At 52.5% G+C, this 21,882-nt stretch overlaps 2 protein-coding genes across 3 annotated transcripts in view; one reads left to right on the forward strand and one right to left on the reverse strand.

Moving 5' to 3' along the window:
• Positions 1 to 21,882, forward strand: part of LOC6595364 — a gene marked incomplete at its 5' end in the record, with an annotated part of 151,781 nt that overhangs the window by 2,997 nt on the left and 126,902 nt on the right. The gene's annotated exons all lie outside the window — the stretch shown is intronic.
• LOC6595452 (excitatory amino acid transporter) lies at positions 14,110 to 20,665 on the reverse strand. Of its 2 annotated transcripts, XM_026988838.1 has the most exons (8): positions 20,496 to 20,665; positions 20,013 to 20,294; positions 17,938 to 18,120; positions 17,534 to 17,867; positions 16,007 to 16,582; positions 15,329 to 15,658; positions 15,154 to 15,268; positions 14,110 to 15,095 (listed from the first exon to the last, which is right to left on the reverse strand). In XM_026988838.1, the coding sequence occupies exons 3-8, from the start codon at positions 18,101 to 18,103 to the stop codon at positions 14,943 to 14,945; spliced, it is 1,674 nt and encodes a 557-aa protein (XP_026844639.1). In that variant the 5' UTR covers positions 18,104 to 18,120; positions 20,013 to 20,294; positions 20,496 to 20,665; the 3' UTR covers positions 14,110 to 14,942. The 2 variants fall into 2 exon arrangements, with proteins under 2 accessions (XP_026844639.1, XP_002020588.2); XM_002020552.2 differs by lacking the exons at positions 20,013 to 20,294; positions 20,496 to 20,665 and having other exon boundaries at positions 17,938 to 19,097.

Below are 21,882 nucleotides of genomic sequence, written 5' to 3' on the forward strand. Positions count from 1 at the left end.
CAGACTCTGTTTCTGGCCAACAACTTTGGCTAATTAAGCTACACAATGAGATTGTCTACCCTTGGGTCCCCCCTTTGCCTGCTGGCTGCTTGCATATTAAATTTCATTGATGATCTACGGATTCGTAGAGTTGCATTTAATTTTTCATCGCAACGGGAGATTTTCACACATCGTCCTCGCTCTGGGATCTCCATTCCGCTCTCTCCCGGTCCCCCAGAGCCCCCCTGTTCCACTTGGCGTATGATTAATGGGCCAGCATTTAATTGAGTTATGGTTTTGCCCTGACAACGAGCGCGGATTAACCCAGCGACCTTGTCACCAATTCCCAGCAAATTTATCTCTTTACAAGAATCGCTTCGCACCGAAATTGGACCGTGGAGCGTGGAGCGTGGAGCATGGAGCTTGGACTCTGGGAAGACTACGACTACTGTATCTATTGGGATGGAGGAGGACCATGGGAAGCACTTCGGAGGGAGATTGGAGTTTCCATCGAGGTACAAGGGCCGCGACACTAAGATATCTTATTTATCTTCCCATATGATCCTCAAATGACATGCCCTCTGGCAGGAAATGGTGTCTACATCCCATGCGAGAGATTCCTCCCTAAAGACAAAGCTTTCCCCTGCATATTCGAGGAAGACTGATCCCCAAAAAAGAAACAGGCTCTTGGCACCGCCACTGCGGACTGCCCTTGGCTTAAGGCCTGCTCTGGCGATAGTTCTTCATAAATTTTAATCAAATTAAAGAAGGCCACGCACCGGCTGGCAGGCGGCAGGCGGCAGATAAATTGAAGCTCGAACCGCGACTGCGCATAAGTAAGGATTACCCGAAGGCCAGCAGAGACTCGAAGGAGTCTCTCTCCACGGCTGCTGCGGTTCCAACAATGGTGCATAATTTTCAGCTTCCCTCCGTTTGTGACCTCTCAATCCGCCGGGCGGAGGGTACACTGTCAGAAATATTCGTGTTTGGCTTCGCTTCCCACTCGCTCGCACTCGCTCCTCGGTTCTTCGTCAATTCAAATTAATCAGAATTAGGCAATTACAGAAATTACAAAAATTACAACGTAATTTTCTGGGCTCTTCGCTTTAAAAGCTTTTGAAAAATTGCGCATGCGTATTGGCAGTACGAAAGAGAGGTTTCTCTAGTCCGCAGACTGGATCGACCTCCTCCTCCTCCTCCTCCTCCTCCTCCTCCTCCTCGTCATCATTCTGTGCTCCATTCTGCTTGTTTGTGGTTTGCTTTCGACTGTGGCTCAGGAATGTATCGCAAGTCGAACACTGGGCACAGTCTGTGCGAAAAGTGTGTGACGCGAGGGAGAGATGCTCGTCGTAGGAGAGCCAGGAGGCTGTTCTCAGTGCCTTTTCGTGCCCCTGGCTGGCCGTTACTCTTGCCCCTGGCCTGTTCTTGGCCTTGAGACTCGCTCCGAAGGGCTCTGAGGAGTGCGATGAAGAGCTGGCTCTCTCTAGGTTAGGATTTGGCTTAGAGAAGAGGCTTTGCGAAAGGCTACAGGGGCACAAGGGGCACTCGATATTTGCCCCACTGTGCCGATGCCCTTCGCTCTGTCCATCTCCACTCCGCTCCCATTATCACGCACCAGCTGTCCACACACTTTGTGCCCGGTGCGGGGCTCCCACCGCTCTGTGCCCGCTGGTCACGCCCTTTGTTTGCCCATTGTCCGCTGTCCGCGCTGTCACTTTGCATACAGAGTCGTTAACATTCCCCAGAACGGACAGGTCTCTAGGAGGAGCAGCAGCACCAGCCGAAGAAGCTCTGGTTCCCATTGAATGATGCCGTCTCTCCTTCCCTCTTCTCTCTCCTTTCCATATCTCTGCCAGTGACTACTGTCTTCGGTTTGGGGATACTCCCCCCGTATCAGCAGCTGCCTGAATGCGCTTCGTATCTGCAAATCTCTAAATTGCCACAAATTAACAGATAATTCGCGATGGCTAAAACCCGAACGAACCAGCGAACCAGCGAATGGTGGAAAAAGCAGCAAAAAGCAGCAAAAAACAGGAGAAACGCCAAACGACAAGCGACTGCTAAACAGATTCCGTTTGACTCGAGCGCGCAAAGGCGACGCTAATAGATACTTTGCGTGCTCACACTCTCCGCAGCAGAGAAAAAAGTGCAGCACCATCCCCGAGCCGGGGGGGCAGCCGCGGGGGCAAGAGACGGTGCCACAAGCCCCCGGTTGCACAATACCCAAATCCAATTTTGCGAATTCCCACATGCGTTCATTATCGGACACTCGGCGCGGGCTCGCATTCGGACTCGGACTCGGACTCGGATTTGGTTTGAGATTCAGATTCGGCCGCAGAGACGGCGGCTCCAACGGCGGGTGCGCGCGTGCGCATAACTCATTTCGCACTTTGTCCATTTCATAAGACCAATTAAAGCGCCTCGAAGGCAGGCCCAGGCACAGTCCGGGTCTGAGCTGCAGCCTCAATGGAGAGATCTCTCCTGCCACCTTGCCACCTTGCAGCTGCCCCCTGCTCTCCCCCTCGCCGTGTCGCCGTGGGGCGCCTCTGCTTGCCTGCGACAATTTTCCATGCGAGTTCGACTGACGTCGGATTAAGTGGAAAATTTGACAAATGCCCCAACGAGGAGGAGGCAGTGATAATCACCAGATCCCCGTCCCCTCCCCTCTCCCCACCCCACACGCCACTCCATGCCACACTCGACTCCATGCCGCCCTGCTGCCCCTCGCTGCTTACAAATTTGCGCATTTGTCCAAAGCAGCGTGAACATTTCGCACAATCAGCCAGGAGGATCGGAGGAGGCTCTCTCGCTCTCTCGCTCTCCCTTTGGGATGCCCCCAACCAGCAGTTTTATGCACATTTCGTTTTCGTTTCGTGCTCGACCCGCCAGCCACGAAATTATGTCAATAACTAAGGTCATATGCATAAATTCTGAGCCACGAGAAGGAGCATCAGCAGCGGCCACTGGAGACCCAGAGACCCATAGAGAGAGGCCGAAACGAGCGCAGAATCTGTAACTGCATACTAAATACTACGATACCCTGCAGTAGAGAGAGGGTATGCACCTCCAAAGAGGCGTCTAGAGGAGGCAGAATGCAGGGAAAGAGAACAGAAGGGCAGGAGCCTGTCTATAGGGGGGTCTATAGGGTGATTAAAGGTTCTTTGAAGACAGAAAAACAGCAGCTTCTTTGCCTTGTTCCCTGGCTATAGATGTGAAACCCTCAGAGGAGAGGAGAATCCTGCATAGGCAGAAGAAACTACTGCCATAGCACCTTGCTCACTCGTTCTCTTCATTACAGTTTGTTCTCCTGGCCATTAAAACGTTAATTTTCCTTCCCTGGAACAGTTTCTTTGGCTTGTTCCTTGGCTATAGATGCGGAACCCTCCAAAGTGATGGATTCAGAGGAGAATCTTGGATCAGCAGAAGAAACCACTGCCATAGCACCTTGCTCACTCGCTCTCTTCATTACAGTTTGTTCTCCTGGCCATGAAAACGTTCCTGTGCCTTTCTCAGAAGAGTTCCTTGGACTCCTTCCCTGGCTATAGATGTGGAACCCTCAAAAGTGATGGACAATCCACCTGTTCTCCCATTCTCTCCTCTCTAAGAGGTGTACTCGTTCTTGTGCCTTCCTTCGAACACTTCCTAGGGTATCCCATCCGTCGTGGCTCTCCCCTTCAGTGGCCTGACTGCCTTGGAAATTAACCTCGACTCGTTTGGCTGCCAGTGCACGTGTCTCGCTTTTGTTGCTGCTGCACAATGGATGCTGAGGAGGGGTGCTGCAGAGGGGCAGACGCCTCCACCTTGGCACTTGAACAGAGAGCTCCGTCTTCATGCTAATAAAATGATATTTTATTGCTTCTTGGCGGCTCATCACAGCCACAGAAAGGAGCCAGGAACCTGGAATGGCAATGGATGGATCGTAGAGGAGGCTGCATGATCTCCATGGCTAATTGCCTGGAGAGTCGTGCGTGGAGAGCCGTGGAGACGCCTGTTACGCATTCCCAGAGATTAAATGCCCCATTTGCCATTGTGACAGTGGGAGTGGGAGGCTTGTTGCAGGACTCTGCAGGTCCCTGACCCAGTAATTGGATGTGAAGAACATGCCACAGCCAACCAGCAGCTATGGCTGCCACAAAGAGGGGCAGGGGGCGGGCTGCGGCAGGAAAACTAGCCCAAAACACGATTAACCCACATCTTGGACGCGATCATAAATTATTATGCAGCTGGAAGCAGGCTGCAGACTGCAGACGTCCGACGGCCGATGGCCGAGTCGGGATTCAGGATTCGAGATGATGCCGTGACACCGGGGACCTGCTCTCTGGAGATGCGGCACTCGTGAGTCCGCGGATCACGCGGTCAGCTCCAGTCGGCAGCAGGCAGCAGGCAGCGCATTTTTTCGGCTGATTCTCTGAGCTTCGGCACACGAACATGACTTTCTAGCGGATTTCTTAGCCTGGGCTTTTGCAGCAGGTGGGGGCCAGGGGGCGGGGGGGCAGGAGGCAGCAGACAAACCATGCAACTATTTATGTTGCTGCTTTTTCTGTTTCTGCGGCCTGTTGAGGCTTCCCTCTTCTCTACATTTAATTATTTTGTTTAAAAAAGTTTTGACACCGCGACGCGCATGCAGATTTACAGTCGGCGGACGAGGAAGAGGATTGGGATTGGGTTTGGGTTTGGGTTTGAAGCGGGAGTGGAAGTCATACAGGACTGACAGCCTCCTCGGCCAGCGGCAGCCTGTGGCACATGTGTGTGTGTGTGTGTGCGGGGGCATGGGGGGAGGGGGGGACAGGCTGTGGGGCGACAGCCGTGACAACAACAAAAAGAGAAGGAAAAACTTTTGCCACTCAATTTTGTGCTGTTTGCCGGACGAGCACGAGCTTTGAAGATTGCTGGGGGATTGGCTGGGCGACACACCGCTCCCCCCACCCCTCACCCACTCGGTGTGCCTGTCCGGGGCTGTCTGCAGCTGTTGTTAGTCAAAGTGTATCTAGATTAAGGCGCAACGCGACAATAAGTATTAAGCATTAAGTTGTCTCCGCGACGTGTGAAGTGCCTTCAACTTTGGGTCAACAAAGCGCTGTTTGTACGACCGCGCGATGTGACAATACAAATCTGTGGCACAGTGGGGTTCACAGGGCATAAAAGTGGAGGCATCTTGAACAGGGGGAGCCAGGGAGTGGGTGGAAGTGGCAGGGCCCCTGGCAGCCCTGGAAAACCAACAAGAATCGATGGAAGAGAACGTCTAGAAGGGATACTCTGGGATTGATTGATGAGGAGATGATTCTTGGAGTCTTTAAAAGAAGTTTTCCTATCCTGCAGACCCTCCTTTCCTACTTGGAAGGACCTTCCTTCTTTGTTTTCTACGTGAACTAGATCCATCTCTTGCTGATATATTGGGGTCACGCCTTGCCCTCTGCCGCTGCCCCCCTACCGCCCCTTCCCTCCCTTCGGCTCTAGCGAGAGTCGCGTCTGACATTTTGCATTTAATTTATGCCACAAACTCCCATTGCCGTGGAGATTACACAGATTGCGGGTTATGCAAATTATTTTGCCACCGTCGCTTCGGTGGCTACAGCTGTTTGCTGTTGCTGTTTGCTGTTCGCTGTTGCAGTTGCAGTTTCTGCGGACTGACAGCCAGTTTGGGGGACGCGGCGTATGAGCAATGCCATTTGGAAGCCAGTTTGCGGGCAGGCAGGCGGCGGAGGAGAGACCCAAGCGAGACCGTGTTAAATAATTTTAATTATTAAGCCACCGACGGGGCTGTGCATTGTCTTGCGGGGCTCCACTTAGCCGGGGGGGCCGGGGAGGCCGTGTAATCAAACACAAATTGAAATCGAATTGAAAGTGGAATTGGAAGTGGAATTGGAAGCCGCGCACGCATTCCACGGGGCCAGGCTCCAATCGACGTTTGGACAGGAATTTTAATTGCAACGAAACTGAAATCGCCGTCTCCCCCCCCCCCACCCGCCATTGCACATACGACACGGTGGCCACTCCACTCCGTGCCGCTCTTTCGGCCAGAGTCAAATCGAGTCAAGAAGTTAATTACAGTCAATGCGGCAAACGATTTTCATGCACTTTTGACACCGCCCGGTACGTGACAATATGAGAAGCGGCTGCGAAACAAGTTGCCACGAGAGCAAAGGGTACCCCACCGACCACTGGATCCCATGGCAGCCATGGGGCGCATGCTTGGCGAATTGGGGCAGCATTGTTTGCCAGCGAAACAGGCAAACATTAGGCAAAATGGATGGATTGAACCGCCTGATCCAGGGCTCATTAAAACTTTCTTCTGGCTCTGCAATTACCAGGAAAACGACTTCATTCCAATCGGGAGTCGAGAGTGGGGAGTGAGGGGGGGATGCGGCTAATGACAGCCTTAGTTTTAGCAAATAGGAAACCCGTCGATGGCCAGCGGTCAGTGGGTTAATTGCAGGCACAAAGAATGGCAGACCAGCAGAGCAGATCAACAGATCAGCGGATCAGCAGATGGGCTGCCAATTAATCATAGAGGCTATTGATCGATACATTGTTGACCTCCAGAGGACCCCACCAGGTGGTCGCAGCGCCGAGGCCTCCAACACTTTCACGTGACAGAGACAGAGAGAGAGAGAGGGAGAGGGGGCCCTGCCTGGAAGCCAAACATGCAAATGGCTCATCAATCAGAGAATTGCCAAAGCCCCACCCTCATCCCTTGCCGCCATGGAGTCGGTGACGAGGCCTGACACCCTTGCCGGCTACTGTGCTGCCGCATGTACGAGTACGAATACGAATACGAGTACCGTACCGCATGGCAATCAACGCGTCAAACGAGCAGGAAACACCGATGCCCCCAAACCCCCTCCCCCGAAACACAGTTAGCATTTCCATCGCCATCTCCATTTCCATCGCCATCTCCATCGCCGTCTCCATCTCCATTTCCATTTGCCATTTGGCTTGCAGCAAAATGTGTGAATTGTCGGCGGCACAGAGGGGTGGGGTGGGGAGGCAAGGGTAGGCAAGGCGGCCAACGATTTTTGACAGCTGCCTTCGAAACGAGAACAGAGGAAAAGCCCAAGCCAGCCGGGAAATCTGCACGCCCGATGCTGGGGCCCGCTTTTTGGGTCAGCCCGGACTCCACCCATCGCCCATCTGCTGTCCAGCGTCCGGGCTTATTAGCTGCACGCTAATTTATTCCGGCAAACAGAAGGCTTCTGTCCAAGAGACCCTGCAGGGTGTCTTCGACGGAGGCTGGGCGGCCGTGTGGCAGACAGTCGGGCGCCAGACAAATGCAAGTTGCGAAAACTCGCAATTGCCTGAAAACTGAAAACTGAAAACTTCTGGAAGTGCAAACACCTTTGCTGGCTGCTCGATAAGTGCTGCGAGAGATTATGAGAGGCAGCTTCCTGTTTTTCCAGCACCGCCTCTGAAGGAGGAGGTTTCTGGGATTCCAAGAAGAAGTGACAGAGGCACAGGCCTGCTCTTTGGAAGTCCTGAGACTGAGCTGAGCTGTGGGAAAGACCCTGCCCTGACTCCCTTTGTCCATGCCCGAACAGATGCTGGATCCACGGTAGAAAGTGAAGCCCATTCCGGGTAGATCTGAGAAGATATCTCCACCCTCTCTCCACCCTCTCTCCACCCTCCCTCCACCCTCTCTCCACCCTCTCTCCCGCTTCTTTTGGCTCGCCTCCAGTCGGTTCATTATGCTGGTCTGGTCGCCTGGTCGTCGCTGCATCTATTGCTTCCTTCACACTTTCGGTTTTTAATTGCACTCCGAAATTTGGAACGGCCTCCGAATGGCTCTGTGTCTGTCTCTGCCTTTGAGCGGGTCCAATGCCTGGCCATGCAGCGATGATCATTTGCATAAAACAAACAGCAATTTCTCACACATGTGTCCCCCCCCCCCCCCCCCCCCCCCCCCTCGCTCGAAGGCCCGCAGCTAAAAAATCCCATTCGTTACATGAGAGTGAAGGGAAGGATGGGGAGGGGAGACCAGATCTATGTCTGGGGGCTACAGACTCTCCGCAAAAGCGTCACATCAAACATGCATCAATAAATAAATAATTCCAATTTGCAAATTTTTCATCGAAGCCCCCAAAAACCGAAAATGGAACCCAAATGTGGAACCCAGGCGTCCGCTTAGGCCGAGGGAGTCGGCCAGTACTCCAGTCTCCAGTCTCCCGTCTCCACTCTCCGCAGGCCGCTGTCTGCCGTCAGGTGCGGCGCGATGGTGCGCAGGAAATTGTTCATCTGTGGCTAACATATTGGGCACCGCCGTACGGCGGCCACAACAACTCCATTCTCCAGAAGACGGCCAAAAGCCTCTGCCTCTGCCTCAGCCTCAAACGGAAAACACAGCAGAAATGAAAACAGAAAACTGAAAACAGACGAAAGGCAAATAAAAAGGCTATCGCTATCGCTTTTGGCCAATCTGCATGTGCAACGCTTACATTTGCCAGCCGACCAGCCGACCAGCCGTCCATTCCAGCAGCCACATAAGCCATCCATTGAGCCACCAGCCAGCACTAGTGGGGCTTTTGCTTCTTTGTTTTGTTGCGTGTGAGGCTGCGCAGCGGACAATGACAACAATGAGCAAATCATGGGCACTTTGCATACGTCCCCCTGTGGCCATCGAACGGGGGCTGCACTGAAAGAAACTTGGTAGTGGGTGGCAGGACACGTCCTGCTGCAAGAGCTCGAAGAGAGCTGTCCAGACATGTCGTGTGCATGACTAGGCATTGGAGGAGAGGCTTCTTTCGGCTTTAGAGCTACAGCTACTACTCTTCTTCATGGAGGCGACGATGTAGCCCATCAATAGCCATGGAATGGAAGGAATAGTCTAGGGAAACCTTAGAGGTGGTGTAGGGTTAACCCAAACGACCCTCAAGGGGCCACGAATAGGCCAGTTAGGCCCTTGGTTATCCGGTTAGGGGTATGAAGCGTCTCGGCAGGGCTTTTGGGACTTTGAAGCCCTCAAGAATCGAGGTGTTTTTCGCATAGGACAGTAGCTCCTGTGGCGTCTTCTAAGAGGCATCTTCCAGTGGCCTCCTTGCCCCTAAGAGGCCACCAATTCAGGGTAGTCCTTTAGCCACTTTAAAGCACATATTCCTTTATATTTTCTGGGGATTTAAAGGTCTCTTCTCAGAAATTCCTCTACCCATGGTTTATAGTTCAATGAACCAAAGGAATGACCCCATCTTGGAGTATCTTTAGCTCCCAGAATACCCAAAAACATAGAAATAATCCAAGTACAAGCCTTTCAGGCCTCTTGCCGTCTCCCTCCGCCCGGAATGCACTGTCATTTTTCTGGCCGTGTAGCCCGCGAAAGGCTAACGAGTGATTGGAGCACAGCAAATGGCATTTTTAGCTTTTGACATTTCACGCGTGCAGCGCTCCAGCGATGGAGTGGAGTCGAGTGGAGTGCTGATGGAGTGGAGGAGAGCTCCTCCGTCATACACGGCGCATGTGTGATGCGATACTTTTCTCTCTCTCTCTCTCACTCTCTTGTTTTGGCCTGGCCCGAATGCGACCCCAAAGCGGGCGGCGGCACTTTAATGTGTGCCCGGCCCCCAGTGCCGGCTTTGGCTCTGGCTTTGGCTCTCGGTAATGTCATAGATTTGGCCGTGCGACTAATTCACGACAATTTGCACTGATCGACGATTACCGATGCACTGCACTGCACTGCGGTGGGGCAGGGCAGGGCTCCACGCCACAGTGGAGTGGCATCCACTTCCTACCGGGATGGATGGACGGGGCGGCCTACGCGCGATTCTCCCTCCTTATGGCAAATGCATTTTTAATTACATCGAGAAACATTGGGGCATCGAGGAACAATGGGGTGGAGGGAGGCTGGGAGGCTGCCGCCTGATTGCGGTATTTTGCGGCATCTGTGGCATCTGTGGCACCAGCCCCCGAACTAAATGGCGAATGTCCGCATCGAATCATTCGCATCCGAGTGCGCGTACGAGAGCATGTTCAGGGTATCGATTTCAGGCTCCCATCTAGCCATCTAGCCATCTAGCCATCTGTGCTCTGCTCATCTGCCACTGCCACTGCCACTGCTGCCACTGGCACTCCTCTCTCCACCTGCCACAGATGCACAGCTCCATCTTGTGGTGCCTCTGCTGCTGCTGCTGGCGCGTAAATTTTCATGTCGCTTTGCGATTTGCAAGCATTTAACAAAGTCAAAACAATTTTAATGCACCGACGGGGCAGTTAATTAAAATTGCAACGATCCGCTGCCGAGTGGCTCCTCATATAGGGGCCCTGGGATACCCTACAGGGTGCCAAGACAGGAAGAGAGAGGAATCCAATCTCAATCGAGTCTCTTCAAGCGCGAGGCAGCGTCTCCTCGTTCTCCTCGTGGAAGAAGTGCCCTGTGGCTCTCCCTCCCTTCTACAGGGTATCCCCCAGTCGGTGGCCCACTCTCTTGTGGCACCTCCATTTCGGGTAGTTTTCGCCTAGACGAACGGCGAGAAGGTTCTCCGAGGGATTGGGATTGCGCTTCCCATGCGCGTTGTGGCCTTTGACAAAATCAAATTAATTTTAATGCCTGCTGGCCGCTTTAGTGCACATTAATTACCAGACGGGCCTCCCTCCCTTCATCCCCCCCTCTCACCCCTCTGCATTTTGGCATTTCGAATGCCGACTGGTTTATAATTCAATAAAATTTGATTAGGCATTAATTTGCAATGTCGGCTAATTAATGAGCGCAATATGCAAGGCACTGCTCGGATCGGATCGGATCGGCTCGGATCCTGGGATTCCGTGGGATGCACCTCTCTGGAGAAGCCTTCCCCACCCTTCCCCACCCCTGAGCCAAGGAAAAACACAGTATTAAATGGTATTCTAATGCCTCCACCTTCTCCTTGGGCTTGGGTGGTGGCGACCTACTGGTGGAGGCCTACTGCCTCTCTCTAGCCATCTCTGTTTCTCATTCTGTGGCATAATAGGCCAATTATTACTGCAATTTGCATTAGGCCAAGACACACACACACACACACACAGGCAGAGATACCCTCTCTCCAGAGAGAGAGAGGCATGAGAAGACGGGGGGGAGGGGGGGCTGGGGGGCGCCTCTGGAAATTCTTTTGAGGAGCGCGTTGTTATTATGAAACCGTTTAGAGAACGTGTTTGTGAACAGCACAGTAATTTGGTTAGATTACCAATCCGGCGAGGAATAGCAGTGCCCCACAGATGATGATGATGTGGATGTGGATGTGGCAGTGGCTGGGGCTGGGAAGGAAGGCAACCAGCAACAGCGGTCGAAACGCGACGAATGTGGGCCAATCTATCACCGCTCAAAGTCACACCAAACCAGAGATTGACTCCAACGGGAGAGTCAGCAGCAGCAGGAGGTGGAGGGGATGGGGGGCACGGGGGCCAATCCCGTTTGGCGATGGCCATCGGCAGCGTGTGAATAGAAACGTTAGTGCAGGCACGTTCTGGGATGCCAGCCTGATAAAAGTTGATTGCAAATTTATAGACGAGCAGATTGCCCATAAACTCATGTCCAAGCGAGCAGTGGCCCCTGTACCTGTGTGCCCCCTCCCCCTTCCTCTGCATCCATCAGAGTCAATCCCAGTCAATCGTCATGGAGATAAGCGCGCTGTCGTTGTCAACACGAGAACAACTTCCGCCAGTGCTCAATCATTCAGGCCCAGTCCCAGAACCTGGCTCAGACTCCGACTGGGCCGAAAGCAGCAGTGCGAAAGTGAAACCGCCCCATCGGAAATTTGCTTTGACTTTGCCTCTAATTGAATTAATTAGCCCCGGGCTTATGCAAATGCCGCGAATGCAGCAGCTACGACTCTATGTGGATATTTCTGCATGCCATATGTGCCACAAGTGTCGATATATATCGTGAGCAGGGGCCACAGCTCCGGCTCCCCCCGCCGTCTTGGCCATTCTTCTTCAAAATGCGCCGCAAGTCAAGCAGCCGCCGTGTGTCTCTTCACACAATGGAAGCGAGCAAAGCTTCCCTGGGCCCGTACCCCCCCCGTCCATGCCCTATATTGGGTCCAATGGGCCGATCACGAACTTTGTCACACGCAAGCGAACCGAAATGTGGGGGGGAATCCATTGGGAGAGCGGGGAAGAGAGAGTCACGAAACGGGGAATCGAGTGGAGTGTCCATTTATGGACCAGGCATTCCTCCAAGTCTCTCTCTCTCTCGTTGAAAGACTGGAAGAAGTGGAATTAGTAGAGCCATTGAGGAGTATCCCTTGGATTTGGATCAAGACTTCGCAGGGGGAAAGATCTATCTATTACTGAGACGATCTCTTTCCTAGAGTATCTAACTATCGACTTGTGGCCATGGCTTTCCCTTCGATGTTGTTGTCTGTTTGCACTCGTATTTCATTTTAGCAGCCAGCGACAGCAGCCCAGGAGAGGTGCTGGGCGAAAGGGGGGCAACGACAACGCCAACACACTCCAAAGCCGCTGCCAAGTAGACCTTCAGACGCCAAACACTCCAACGCCAGCCGCAGTCGCAGTCCCAGCCAACGCGCAGCAGCAGCCACAAGAGCATTCAGCTTCAGTCAGTGGGACAGTTGGACAGGTGGAGGAGGCCACAGAGGGGGCCAGAGAGCGGCTAAAGAGGTGCCAAGAGCGGCTCAGCGGCCGACAGCTCGACTTTGCAATTGCGCACTTCTGAATGCGACGACGACTACAAATCTCTTAGATACGTTTCCATGCAGCCACACACAGAGGCCGCCCGGTCTGGCATCTCCATAAATATTGCCACCTCGTGTGCCGTATCGCATTCGCATTCGCGTTCGCATTATTGTTGCAGATTTGTGTACCCGCCGATCGAGCGCTTGATTCATTCATTCACCTGCTGCGAGGCACTCGGCAGTGGGGCTCAAGTGCAGACAGTGAGGCAGATTGACACCTGACATGAATCGAATCGAATCGAATGGAACGGGGCTGCAGATACACAGAGATCGAATGTTTCCTTCTAGATCCCATATCCCAGATTTCAGATCTAAAACAGGGCCTTATCTACCAGGGCCTGGTTCTGGCCCGGCCTGGCCCGATTCCCTCTAATGTATTCATATATGCACATGCACCTATGACCGTATCTATATAATTATATAAGGCCCGATTTGGTCCGCTTGTGCAAACCACTGGCCACAACTAGTGCAGGCGTTGAGTTATGGCACTTACGGGCACTCGTACACATGTGCAGATGATTCATTCATTCACTGCTCACCCGTCGATCGCGAGATTTATGGCCATGTTGATAGGCAAATTTCCGTTCGCCGATACAGATACAGATACAACAGATACAACAGATACAACAGATACAAATGTGCACGAATATGAAGACACTCAAGCCATTGACAGGTGATTAGCAGATGGTGACCCCAAACCATGTTTAAGTTTTTAATTATTTAATTTTATACAAGAGTCGATGGAGATATCCATGGAAATGGAAGTAAGAACGGTATTGATGGGTACCGAAGTTGGTGACCCCGACTTAAGCGCCATCAATGGATAAAGGGAATCATCCTGCATACAAAGGAGACCCCGATTGACATACAAGATACTCAGATAAGGGGTGGGGGGGGGGGGGGGAATTAGGGAATTAGCCTATTAGAGGACATCAATCTAGATGGTGGTGAAGATGGTGACCCCGACATAAGCTCCATCAATGGCCAAAGAAAATCATGCGGAATATATTGGACAAAGGAAACTCTGAGTATTACCCTGAAAAAAAGTCCCTGACAGACATGCATGATACAGTGGAATCAGCAGATCTATTGAAAGAAAATGGTGACCCCGATACCTGATGATAAACGATTCCCCGAGAGACATGCATGATACACGGAATCAGCCCATTAGAGGGCATCAATCTATTGACAGAAGATGGTGACCCCGACAAAGAATATATAATGTGAGTAAGCCCCATCAATGCTGCAGACACAGGAGTCCAAGGCAGACATGCATACCATAAGAGAATCAGCCTATCAGAGGGCCTCAATCCATTGAAAGAAAATGGTGACCTCGAAAAAGAATACATAATGTACTTCAATGGATAAATGTAAGCATGCTGCAGACACAGGAGTCCCCGACACGAGAATCAGCCCATCAGAGAGCCTCAACCTCTTGAAAGAAAGTGGTGACCCCGACCTCTAACAGAAGTATATGTAACTAATGGTATAATAACATTTATTGTTGTTGTATTCGGCGTTTGCGTACAAATCGAATGTTGGATATTGGTTAGTAATTGTCGCCTACGCGTATACGTATGCGGATATATGTGTGGGTGTATATATTTTAATTGTTTAATTGTTATCGCTATCGCTAGTGAACTAAGTCTGCTATCAGTCTACGAATGCATGTGTGATAATCGGTAAACGGTAATCGCTAGTTGGTGATCGGTGATCGGTAATCCGGGTATAACCAAAAACGTGAAAAGTGAGGGACCAGCAGATCCGCAAACTAAAACTAGAAGTAAACCTAGGATCCAGCTTCTTGTAGTACAACCTTCGCATTCGGTGGTGCATGCACCAGACACACACACACGACACACACGACACAATATATAATCGTAGAAATAAGCAACAAAACAACGTAACACAGAAATCAGTTCACGAATACTTAGAGCACCCATAGAGAAGCCTTCGCTTTTGCCAGTCCGAATGTATGTGCTACTGCATCACCCGTATCCGATTACGGGCACGGTTACGGGTACGACTACTAGGTGAGAGAATATTCGATATATACGTGTGTTCGGAGGAGCAGCGCCTCGACGGCCGAGAGTTCTCTTCGAGTCCAAAGAAGGAAAAATGGGGAATAAATTCTGGTATCGGGTGGGTTCCGGGTTCGTCACTCATGCGACAGTCTCACGGTCGATAGTTGTTCAGATCGATATCAAAACAGCTTTTGCTTTGCGGGGGAACACTATTTGGTCTATTGGTGGTGCTGTTGCTGGTGGCTGCTACGGGACTGACGAACGGGGGCGATCATCTGGGGTATCCTTAGACCCTGCGGTTGCTGTGCTGCTGCTCCTGCTGCAGGCTCACGTTGTTCATCACGGCACTCATGTCCACCACCACGGAGTCGGTTATCAGCTCGGTCTGGCCCTCCAGCATGACCTCGCTGTGTCCATTGGGAGTGCCGGCGGGCATGTCCTGGTAACAAGGGGGAAGACATTAATGAACTCATCGGGTAAGTCGGACAACAACCCACCTGATAATTGACGGCGGCGGCATCCAGGGCCATCAGCTCCTTGCGCGACAGCTCCTCAACGATGGCGGCGGTGTAGCAGTCCCCCAGCATGTTGTTGGTGGTCCGGATGCGGTCGCTGCAGCAAAGGACACAATGAAGCGAAGCTCTAAGGAGGAGAGTCGGGATCAGGACTTACACAAACCAGTCGACGGCGAAGAGGAGGGTCACATCCTGGACAGGAGCATCGATGGCGGTGAGCACCACCAGGAGGAGCACCAGAGCAGCGCTCGGCACACTCGCGGAGCTCATGGACGCGGCCGTGGAGGTCAGCAGCACTGTGAGGAGCTCTCCGAAGCCCAGCACCATGCCGCTCATCTGGGCGATGAAAATCGAGGCCACCGCGATGTAGAGAGCGGTTCCGTCCATGTTGATGTTGCATCCGATGGGCAGGACGAAGCGGGTGATCCGCGGGTCCACGCGCAGCTTCTCGTTCATGCAGCGGAATGTGATGGGCAGGGCAGCAGCGCTGCAGTTGCAGTGGCAGATGCAATGGCAGTGTTGCAGTGGCAGTGGTTGCAGTGGCAGTGGTGGCAGGATTGGTGTAGTGTAGATGTAGATGTTGGGTGGATTTCAAGTGTTTTCAAGGTGTTTGCGGAACAAAAGAGTTTTCATAACAAGAACGTAACAACGACGGGGCGGGGGGCAAATCAGGGATCGAATCGGATCGGATCGGAAACCAAGAAGAAGGAAAAATACTTGTAGCACGTTAGACGTTCGCAGATCTCGAGAGATCTCACAGATACCCTCGCTATCGCTATCACAGAGAGCAAGACAGAGAGCGTGAGAGAGAGAGAGAGAGAGAGAAATGGCTTACGTTGAGGCGGTGGCAAAGGCGGTGAGCATGGCCTGGATGAGGCCCGCGTAGAACTTGAAGGGATTGCGGCGCACGAACACGAAGTAGATGGCCTGCATCACCACGAACTGGTAGAGGAACACGCCGACGGCCACCGTGAAGATGAACCAGATGAGCTGCGCCATCACCAGGCCCAGGTCGTCCACGCTCAGGATCTTCCCAGCGATCACCGAGCTGATCCCCACCGGCGTCAGCCACATCACGCACGTCACCATCTTCATGATCACCTCGAAGATGGCCGCGAAAAAGTCCACAACGACCTGCCCCTTCTGGCCGATCGTCCCCAGGAAGGTTCCAAACACCAAGCAGAAGAACACGATGCCCAGCGTATTCGTGCCGCTCCGGTACTGCACATCCCGGACGAGCACAACCTCGTCCAGCTCGTCGGCCTGGCGCTGCGCCTCCAGTCCGCCGGACAGCAGCACAGCCGTCTCGTTCATCGTCTCGTTGAAGGCGTGCAGGATGCTCGGCTTGGGCAGGTAGACGGTGTGGGCCTGTTGGATCGACGCCTGGAACAGGTTGTCCGGGAATACGTTTCTGTGGAAAGGCGAAAAGAAATGGGAGAAATGGACAGTCGCGCCCTTGCAATTTTAAATTCAAATTCAAATTTCAACGTTCAATAATGCACATTACTAAGCAGTACACGGCTTAGCTACTGCTTGTTTAAACTGCTTTCTCCAACGGGTGGAGTGTACTGCTTGAAGCAACCGGTTAAATCACACGTATTGGCTGGATTTCCTTTGATACTTTGCCAAGTTATTTCTGCACAGTTTCTGCACTACTTAAAAGCAAATTAAAAAAATAATAATTTTATTCGCGAGTGAAAGTGTTGGGCCGAGAAGAGTGAAATGAGAGAAATGGATAGCCGACTCTTGGAAATTCGAATTCAAATTTAAGCGGAATTTGCTGCACTGCCTGAAGCTGTGTGATGATTGAGTACACTGCTTGTATGAACTGCTTGGCAGCTCAGGTGAGCTTTCAGCGACAAGTAGATGGCGCCACCATTACACTTTTCATACTGCTTTACCGAACTTGTTTGCGCCACAGTTTAAAAATAAAAGTTAACGTCATCGCGATTCCCTTACAAATTCCGCGCTACTTTAGCTCAACTTGTAAGTTATTTTCATGCAATATAGGCCATTTACTCAGCGCGACTGGGTGATAGGTTTACCAATTAGGCAAGTTTTGCTTGCCATTTCAATTGTATTCAATTTTCACATCATTTACACTGCTTGAATAACTGCTTATAAACGTGACACCGCTTTAAATTGGGTAAGATTGCACTGCTTCCCAACCGGTTTAGAACTGACTTCCACGCGACTTCAACGCGATTTGAACGCGACTTGTACGCGACTTGAACGCGACTTGTAGGCGATTTGAACGCCACCAGAACTCGACTTGAAAGCGATTTTAACGCGACTTAGAGGCGGATTGAATGCGATTTCCTCAACGATTAACTTTCTCGCGACTTTGCCTCGATTCACTAACCTGCCCAAATCCAGGAGGCTGTCCAGAAGATTGACGGTCCGCTTGTCCGTCGAACGGTCGTCGTTATTGTGCATATCCGGATTTCCGGGATGAATGAGCAGCACGAGGGCAATGCCCAGGGCGGCATTGAAGAACGAGGTGCTGGCGAAGTAGACGAGCGTCCGCAGGGCGATCTTGCCGTTCATCTTGGCATTGAGGCTCGCGGAGCCGGCAATGAGGCTGGAGATGACCAGCGGCAGGATCATCAGCTTGAGCACCCGCATGAACAGCTCTCCCGGATACGAGATCAGCATGATGCAGTCCCCATGGAGATGCAACGGACGCAGCGAGAGGCCTAGCGAGAGAGAGTGAGAGGGGGGAAAGAGTGGAGTTTGAGGAGCGCTCGAGTGGGCGGCCATACGCACCCAGTGTGACTCCCAGGAGGACACCCGAGAGCGTCACCAGCAGCATCAGATTGTCGCTCAGCCACTTCCGGTAGCCCGTCAGCTCGAGGGGGGCGTCGCTTCGTTCCGTGGTCTTCGGCGGCAGCTCGCTGCCGTGCACGGAGGCCGTCACATTCGGAGGACCCATTTTGGCAAAGAGGTAATCTGAAAATTTCTCAGACCTTTCCATTGTCCGCGGACGCGCAATCGAATGCAGCGCAGCGAAAAGCACAGCAGAATATCAGTAGAAGAGGCAGCCAGAGAGCGAGACGCCACCACAGATGCGACGGGGGGTGGGGGGCAAGAGAGCGAGAGAGAGAGACACGACACGACACGAGACGAGACGGGAGCCTTTCCTTGGCTATTGTTGAATCAGAATCAGAATCACGTTAATATTTATGGCCAAACGATGTGCGGGGGGATGTCCTGTGGTCCTGCGGTCCTGTGGGAGGGAGAGGGGGCTCTCTGTGCGGTTCTCCCTTTGCGAGTGTGCCTCCAAATTATTGATTTTTGAGATACTTAACATTGAACTTGAGAATGTTGATTAGGTAAGCCATTTGGTGGCTGCTGGGGCTCCTCAGGGGGGCTCCTACCGGTGGGGGGTTGTCTTCTTGTCCCTCAGCGTCTGCGTGTGGCCGGTGCCAGAGTGCCGTACCGCTGTCGAGTCTCGTTGGTGGGTTAATGGCTCCGTTTTTGTGGCTTTCCCGGTACGCTGCCTCCTCTGGAACTTGTGTCTGACCTTCGGCCAGGAGCTGCTGCTGCTGTCAGTCGCGGTTCGCTGCACTCTCTGCTGCAGTTTTCGGCGATGGATAATCGATTTTTTCGTGCCACTCGAGTGGGGGCGGGGGGGGCCTGGGGTCAGGTCAGTCGCTGCAGGGGCCGTGGAGTCTCCTGTGGAATCTGTGTCAGCCGGGCCTCGCGCTTGGAGCAGGTCAAAGGGATTGCCTCTGTGATTCCAGTGTTTGCCAGACTTTTCTTTCTTTCCGCTTTCGTTTTCACTATTCACACTGCCCTTTTTATGCTATTTCTCTGTCGCTGTCTCTGTCTCTGCTCCCGTGTCTGTGCTCCACTGAAAGTCCGTTCACTCGAAGCGTCCTCCTGCGAATGTGCGGCTCTCGCGTCTGCGGTCCGCTTTTATGGACAGGACTCTGCTCTCTCGCGAGTCGCAGGAGTCGAGGATGCTCTCTCGTGCTCTCTCTCTCTCTCTCTTTTGGCAGCCGGCTTTTCAAATGTCAAAATGAAAAGGGAAATTGAAATGGAGACGGCACGCACTTGCAGCCTTTGCCTGCCCCACCATCTGATTGACGCTCCATAATTATAATGGAGCGGAAAATTCCGCTTGTGGAGCGAGCGGCTTACGCAAATGCCAGTCGCCCCTCCCCGCCTCCCCCCGTTTCCCCCCGCTTAATCGATTCAAGCGAGTCGGCGACAATTGGAGTGTCCTTGGGGGCTGGGCGCAAGGGGTGGCCGCTTATCGATCCGTTAGAGCGCGCCTTGTTAGCTGTCATTCATAAATCATGTGAGGGGGCACCCCCTCCCCCCATCCACTGTCCACTGTCCATCTTTTGGGCAGACGGCCAAATCAATAGGGCAATGCTATATTTAACACTCGCCCCTGGCCACAACAAAACGCTCGGCGTCCACCCTGATCCCAGCCCCAACGATCCTCTCTCTCGCAGATAATTAAGATAATTGCAACGACTGTCCGCTGTCAGCATTGCTTTGATTTGCCACAGAGCGACAATCTATTGGCACTTGCCAGAGCCCCAAGAGGCCCCCCTTCGAACTTGAACTTGACATTGGGGCCACGCAGAGGAGATCTGGGGGGGGGGGGGATAATGGATGGATGGGATGGGAGATCAATCGAGTGTGCGGCATTTGGATGGCCTGTCACTCGGGCCATTCGTTTGGATTTCACTTTGAAATAAATTGCCATCAGGCACGAGTCCCCCGATGGCCCGATCGAAGGTCGCGGCGACTAATGCATGTTTAATAACTATATTTGGCTGCCTCTTCCGCTCTTCCCTCGACTGCTTTTCGCTGGGGGAAACACTCACCTTTAACGATTAACCACAGATTACCCAGGATGGAGCTTGTTAATGGCCCGCTCCTTGATGTATCCCCACTTGGCACTCACTTTTCACCTTTCTTTCACCTTTCACTGGTCGCACTCTCGCGCTTGAGTTTTGTTTGGTACACCTGTACACCGGTGCGTATGCTTAACGTCTTGCCAAGGCAGTCAGTTGGAACAATTGGCGCAGCAGTTTCTGCTGGCGTTGCATCAACAGTTTCAGAATGCGTTGCACCGCTGTAGCCGTTGTAGTGGATTGCTTTTCTACCTGCACCAGAGAGGGGTAGAGGGGGGTTTGCTTTGCTCTGGTTTGACCTCAAGGTTTGTTTACTAGAAAAAACGCCATGCGGCAGGGCGGGCAGGTGCAAATCGAATTAGGTTGGGGGGGAGGAGGGGTTGGGCATGCAACAAGGGCGACAAGGGGCTTAAGTTGTCTCTAGAAGGAATGGGGCTATCCCTGAGGCCCTACCTCGACGAGCAGACCAGCGAGAACCACACGAACGATCCGAAACCGAAGTGAAAACTGCAACCGGTATGCCGCGCGCCTTCGAACTTAACTGATCGTCGAATACGGCGACTATTACGCTATTTAAACGCGGCAGAGCACGACAGAGCACGGCACGGATCTCAGGCGGAGGAGCAGATGGCCACCAAGTGAGCGCTTCGATGTCCGCTGGGCTCGGCAATTGAACGGAAAGTGAGCAATAAATTTAATTTAAGCAATGGCGGACCAAGAACCAGTCCCCCCCGTCCCCCTTCACCGTCCCCCTTCACCGTTTGTCACATTTCTTTGGCTTTGTTTTTGCCACGTAAGGGTTCCCCCTCTTCCGCCCCCAGCCCCCTGCCCCACCGCCCCAAGTGCGAGAGGGAGAGGCGACTAATGACGGCAGCGAAAGCGCGTCAGAAGGTGCCCTCATCTGTTTCCGTTTATGTCTTTGGCAGAGGCCCCCCCCCCACGTCCCCCCCCCCCCCCAGTTTTTGACACCCAAAAACAAACGACAATTGTTTATTGCACTTTGACACACTTTAAATCTTTCGTTTCGGGAAGAATTGCCACCAGACGAGATACACAGAGAATTTAGCAGGAATGGGAATTATAGGGGAGGCATGGGGAACGACTGGGGAATACCCTGGAGGAAGGCAAGGGAGACCCACTTCAGCAGGGAAAGGTGTACATTTAGGAGTAGATTTGAATCGTAAAGATACATTCCTGAAGAACCTATCTTCTGTACCCGAAAGTACTTGAATCACAGGGAATCTACTGCTCTCCTAAGAGGCTTGCCACCGCGAAAACCAGCCAAAACTCGGCTCCAAACTGGAAAGACGAGTAAGAGCAAGGCTAGATATCCCTACCCTCCCCCTCAAACCCTCTCTTGTCTCTTTCTAGAACTTTCTAGCCTCTAGTCCAATGCCAAAGCCCTCTCTAAAGCCAAACCACCCCGTCATTCAGAGGGCCGCTTCATCATGGGAATAATTCAAGTAAATGATTGCGGCATGACTTGCGTGGATCGCGAATAGAAATTTAAGTGGAAAAGTGGAAAATTGTGCGCCGAAGGGTGTGAGAGAGACCCAGAGACGAGCAGATTACGCATACGCCTCGTTGGCACAGCAAATGCCAGCCCAAAAGATGAAGAAGGCATTTTGTATGTTTACCGATTTGTCATTTTAATTAGAGGGAAGTGCAGGTGCAGCAGGGACAGTGGGCAGGGGACAGGGGGCAAGGGGCAGGGGGCAAGGGTTCTATAAACGGCACAAAATGTTTTCAAAAATAAATGAGCTGCCGCCAGAGGCACAGCCACAAATGATAGCCCCTATTATAGGGCCAATTTCCATAATATATGAGCAGCTCGAAGACT

The sequence above is a fragment of the Drosophila persimilis genome, unplaced genomic scaffold, assembly GCF_003286085.1.
Source record: "Drosophila persimilis strain 14011-0111.01,24,50 unplaced genomic scaffold, DperRS2 tig00000191-arrow-pilon, whole genome shotgun sequence".
Lineage (NCBI taxonomy): Eukaryota > Metazoa > Arthropoda > Insecta > Diptera > Drosophilidae > Drosophila > Drosophila persimilis.

Bases quoted from the DNA above. Each gene is read 5' to 3' on its own strand.
- LOC6595452 (XM_002020552.2), bottom strand. From the start codon at position 18,145: ATGGAAAGGTCTGAGAAATTTTCAGATTACCTCTTTGCCAAAATGGGT. The intron at 17,868-17,937 runs GTGCGTATGGCC...CTCTCTCGCTAG, and splicing joins CCTCCTGGGAGTCACACTGG to GCCTCTCGCTGCGTCCGTTG. The intron at 15,096-15,153 runs GTGGGTTGTTGT...CCTTGTTACCAG, and splicing joins CCGCCGCCGTCAATTATCAG to GACATGCCCGCCGGCACTCC.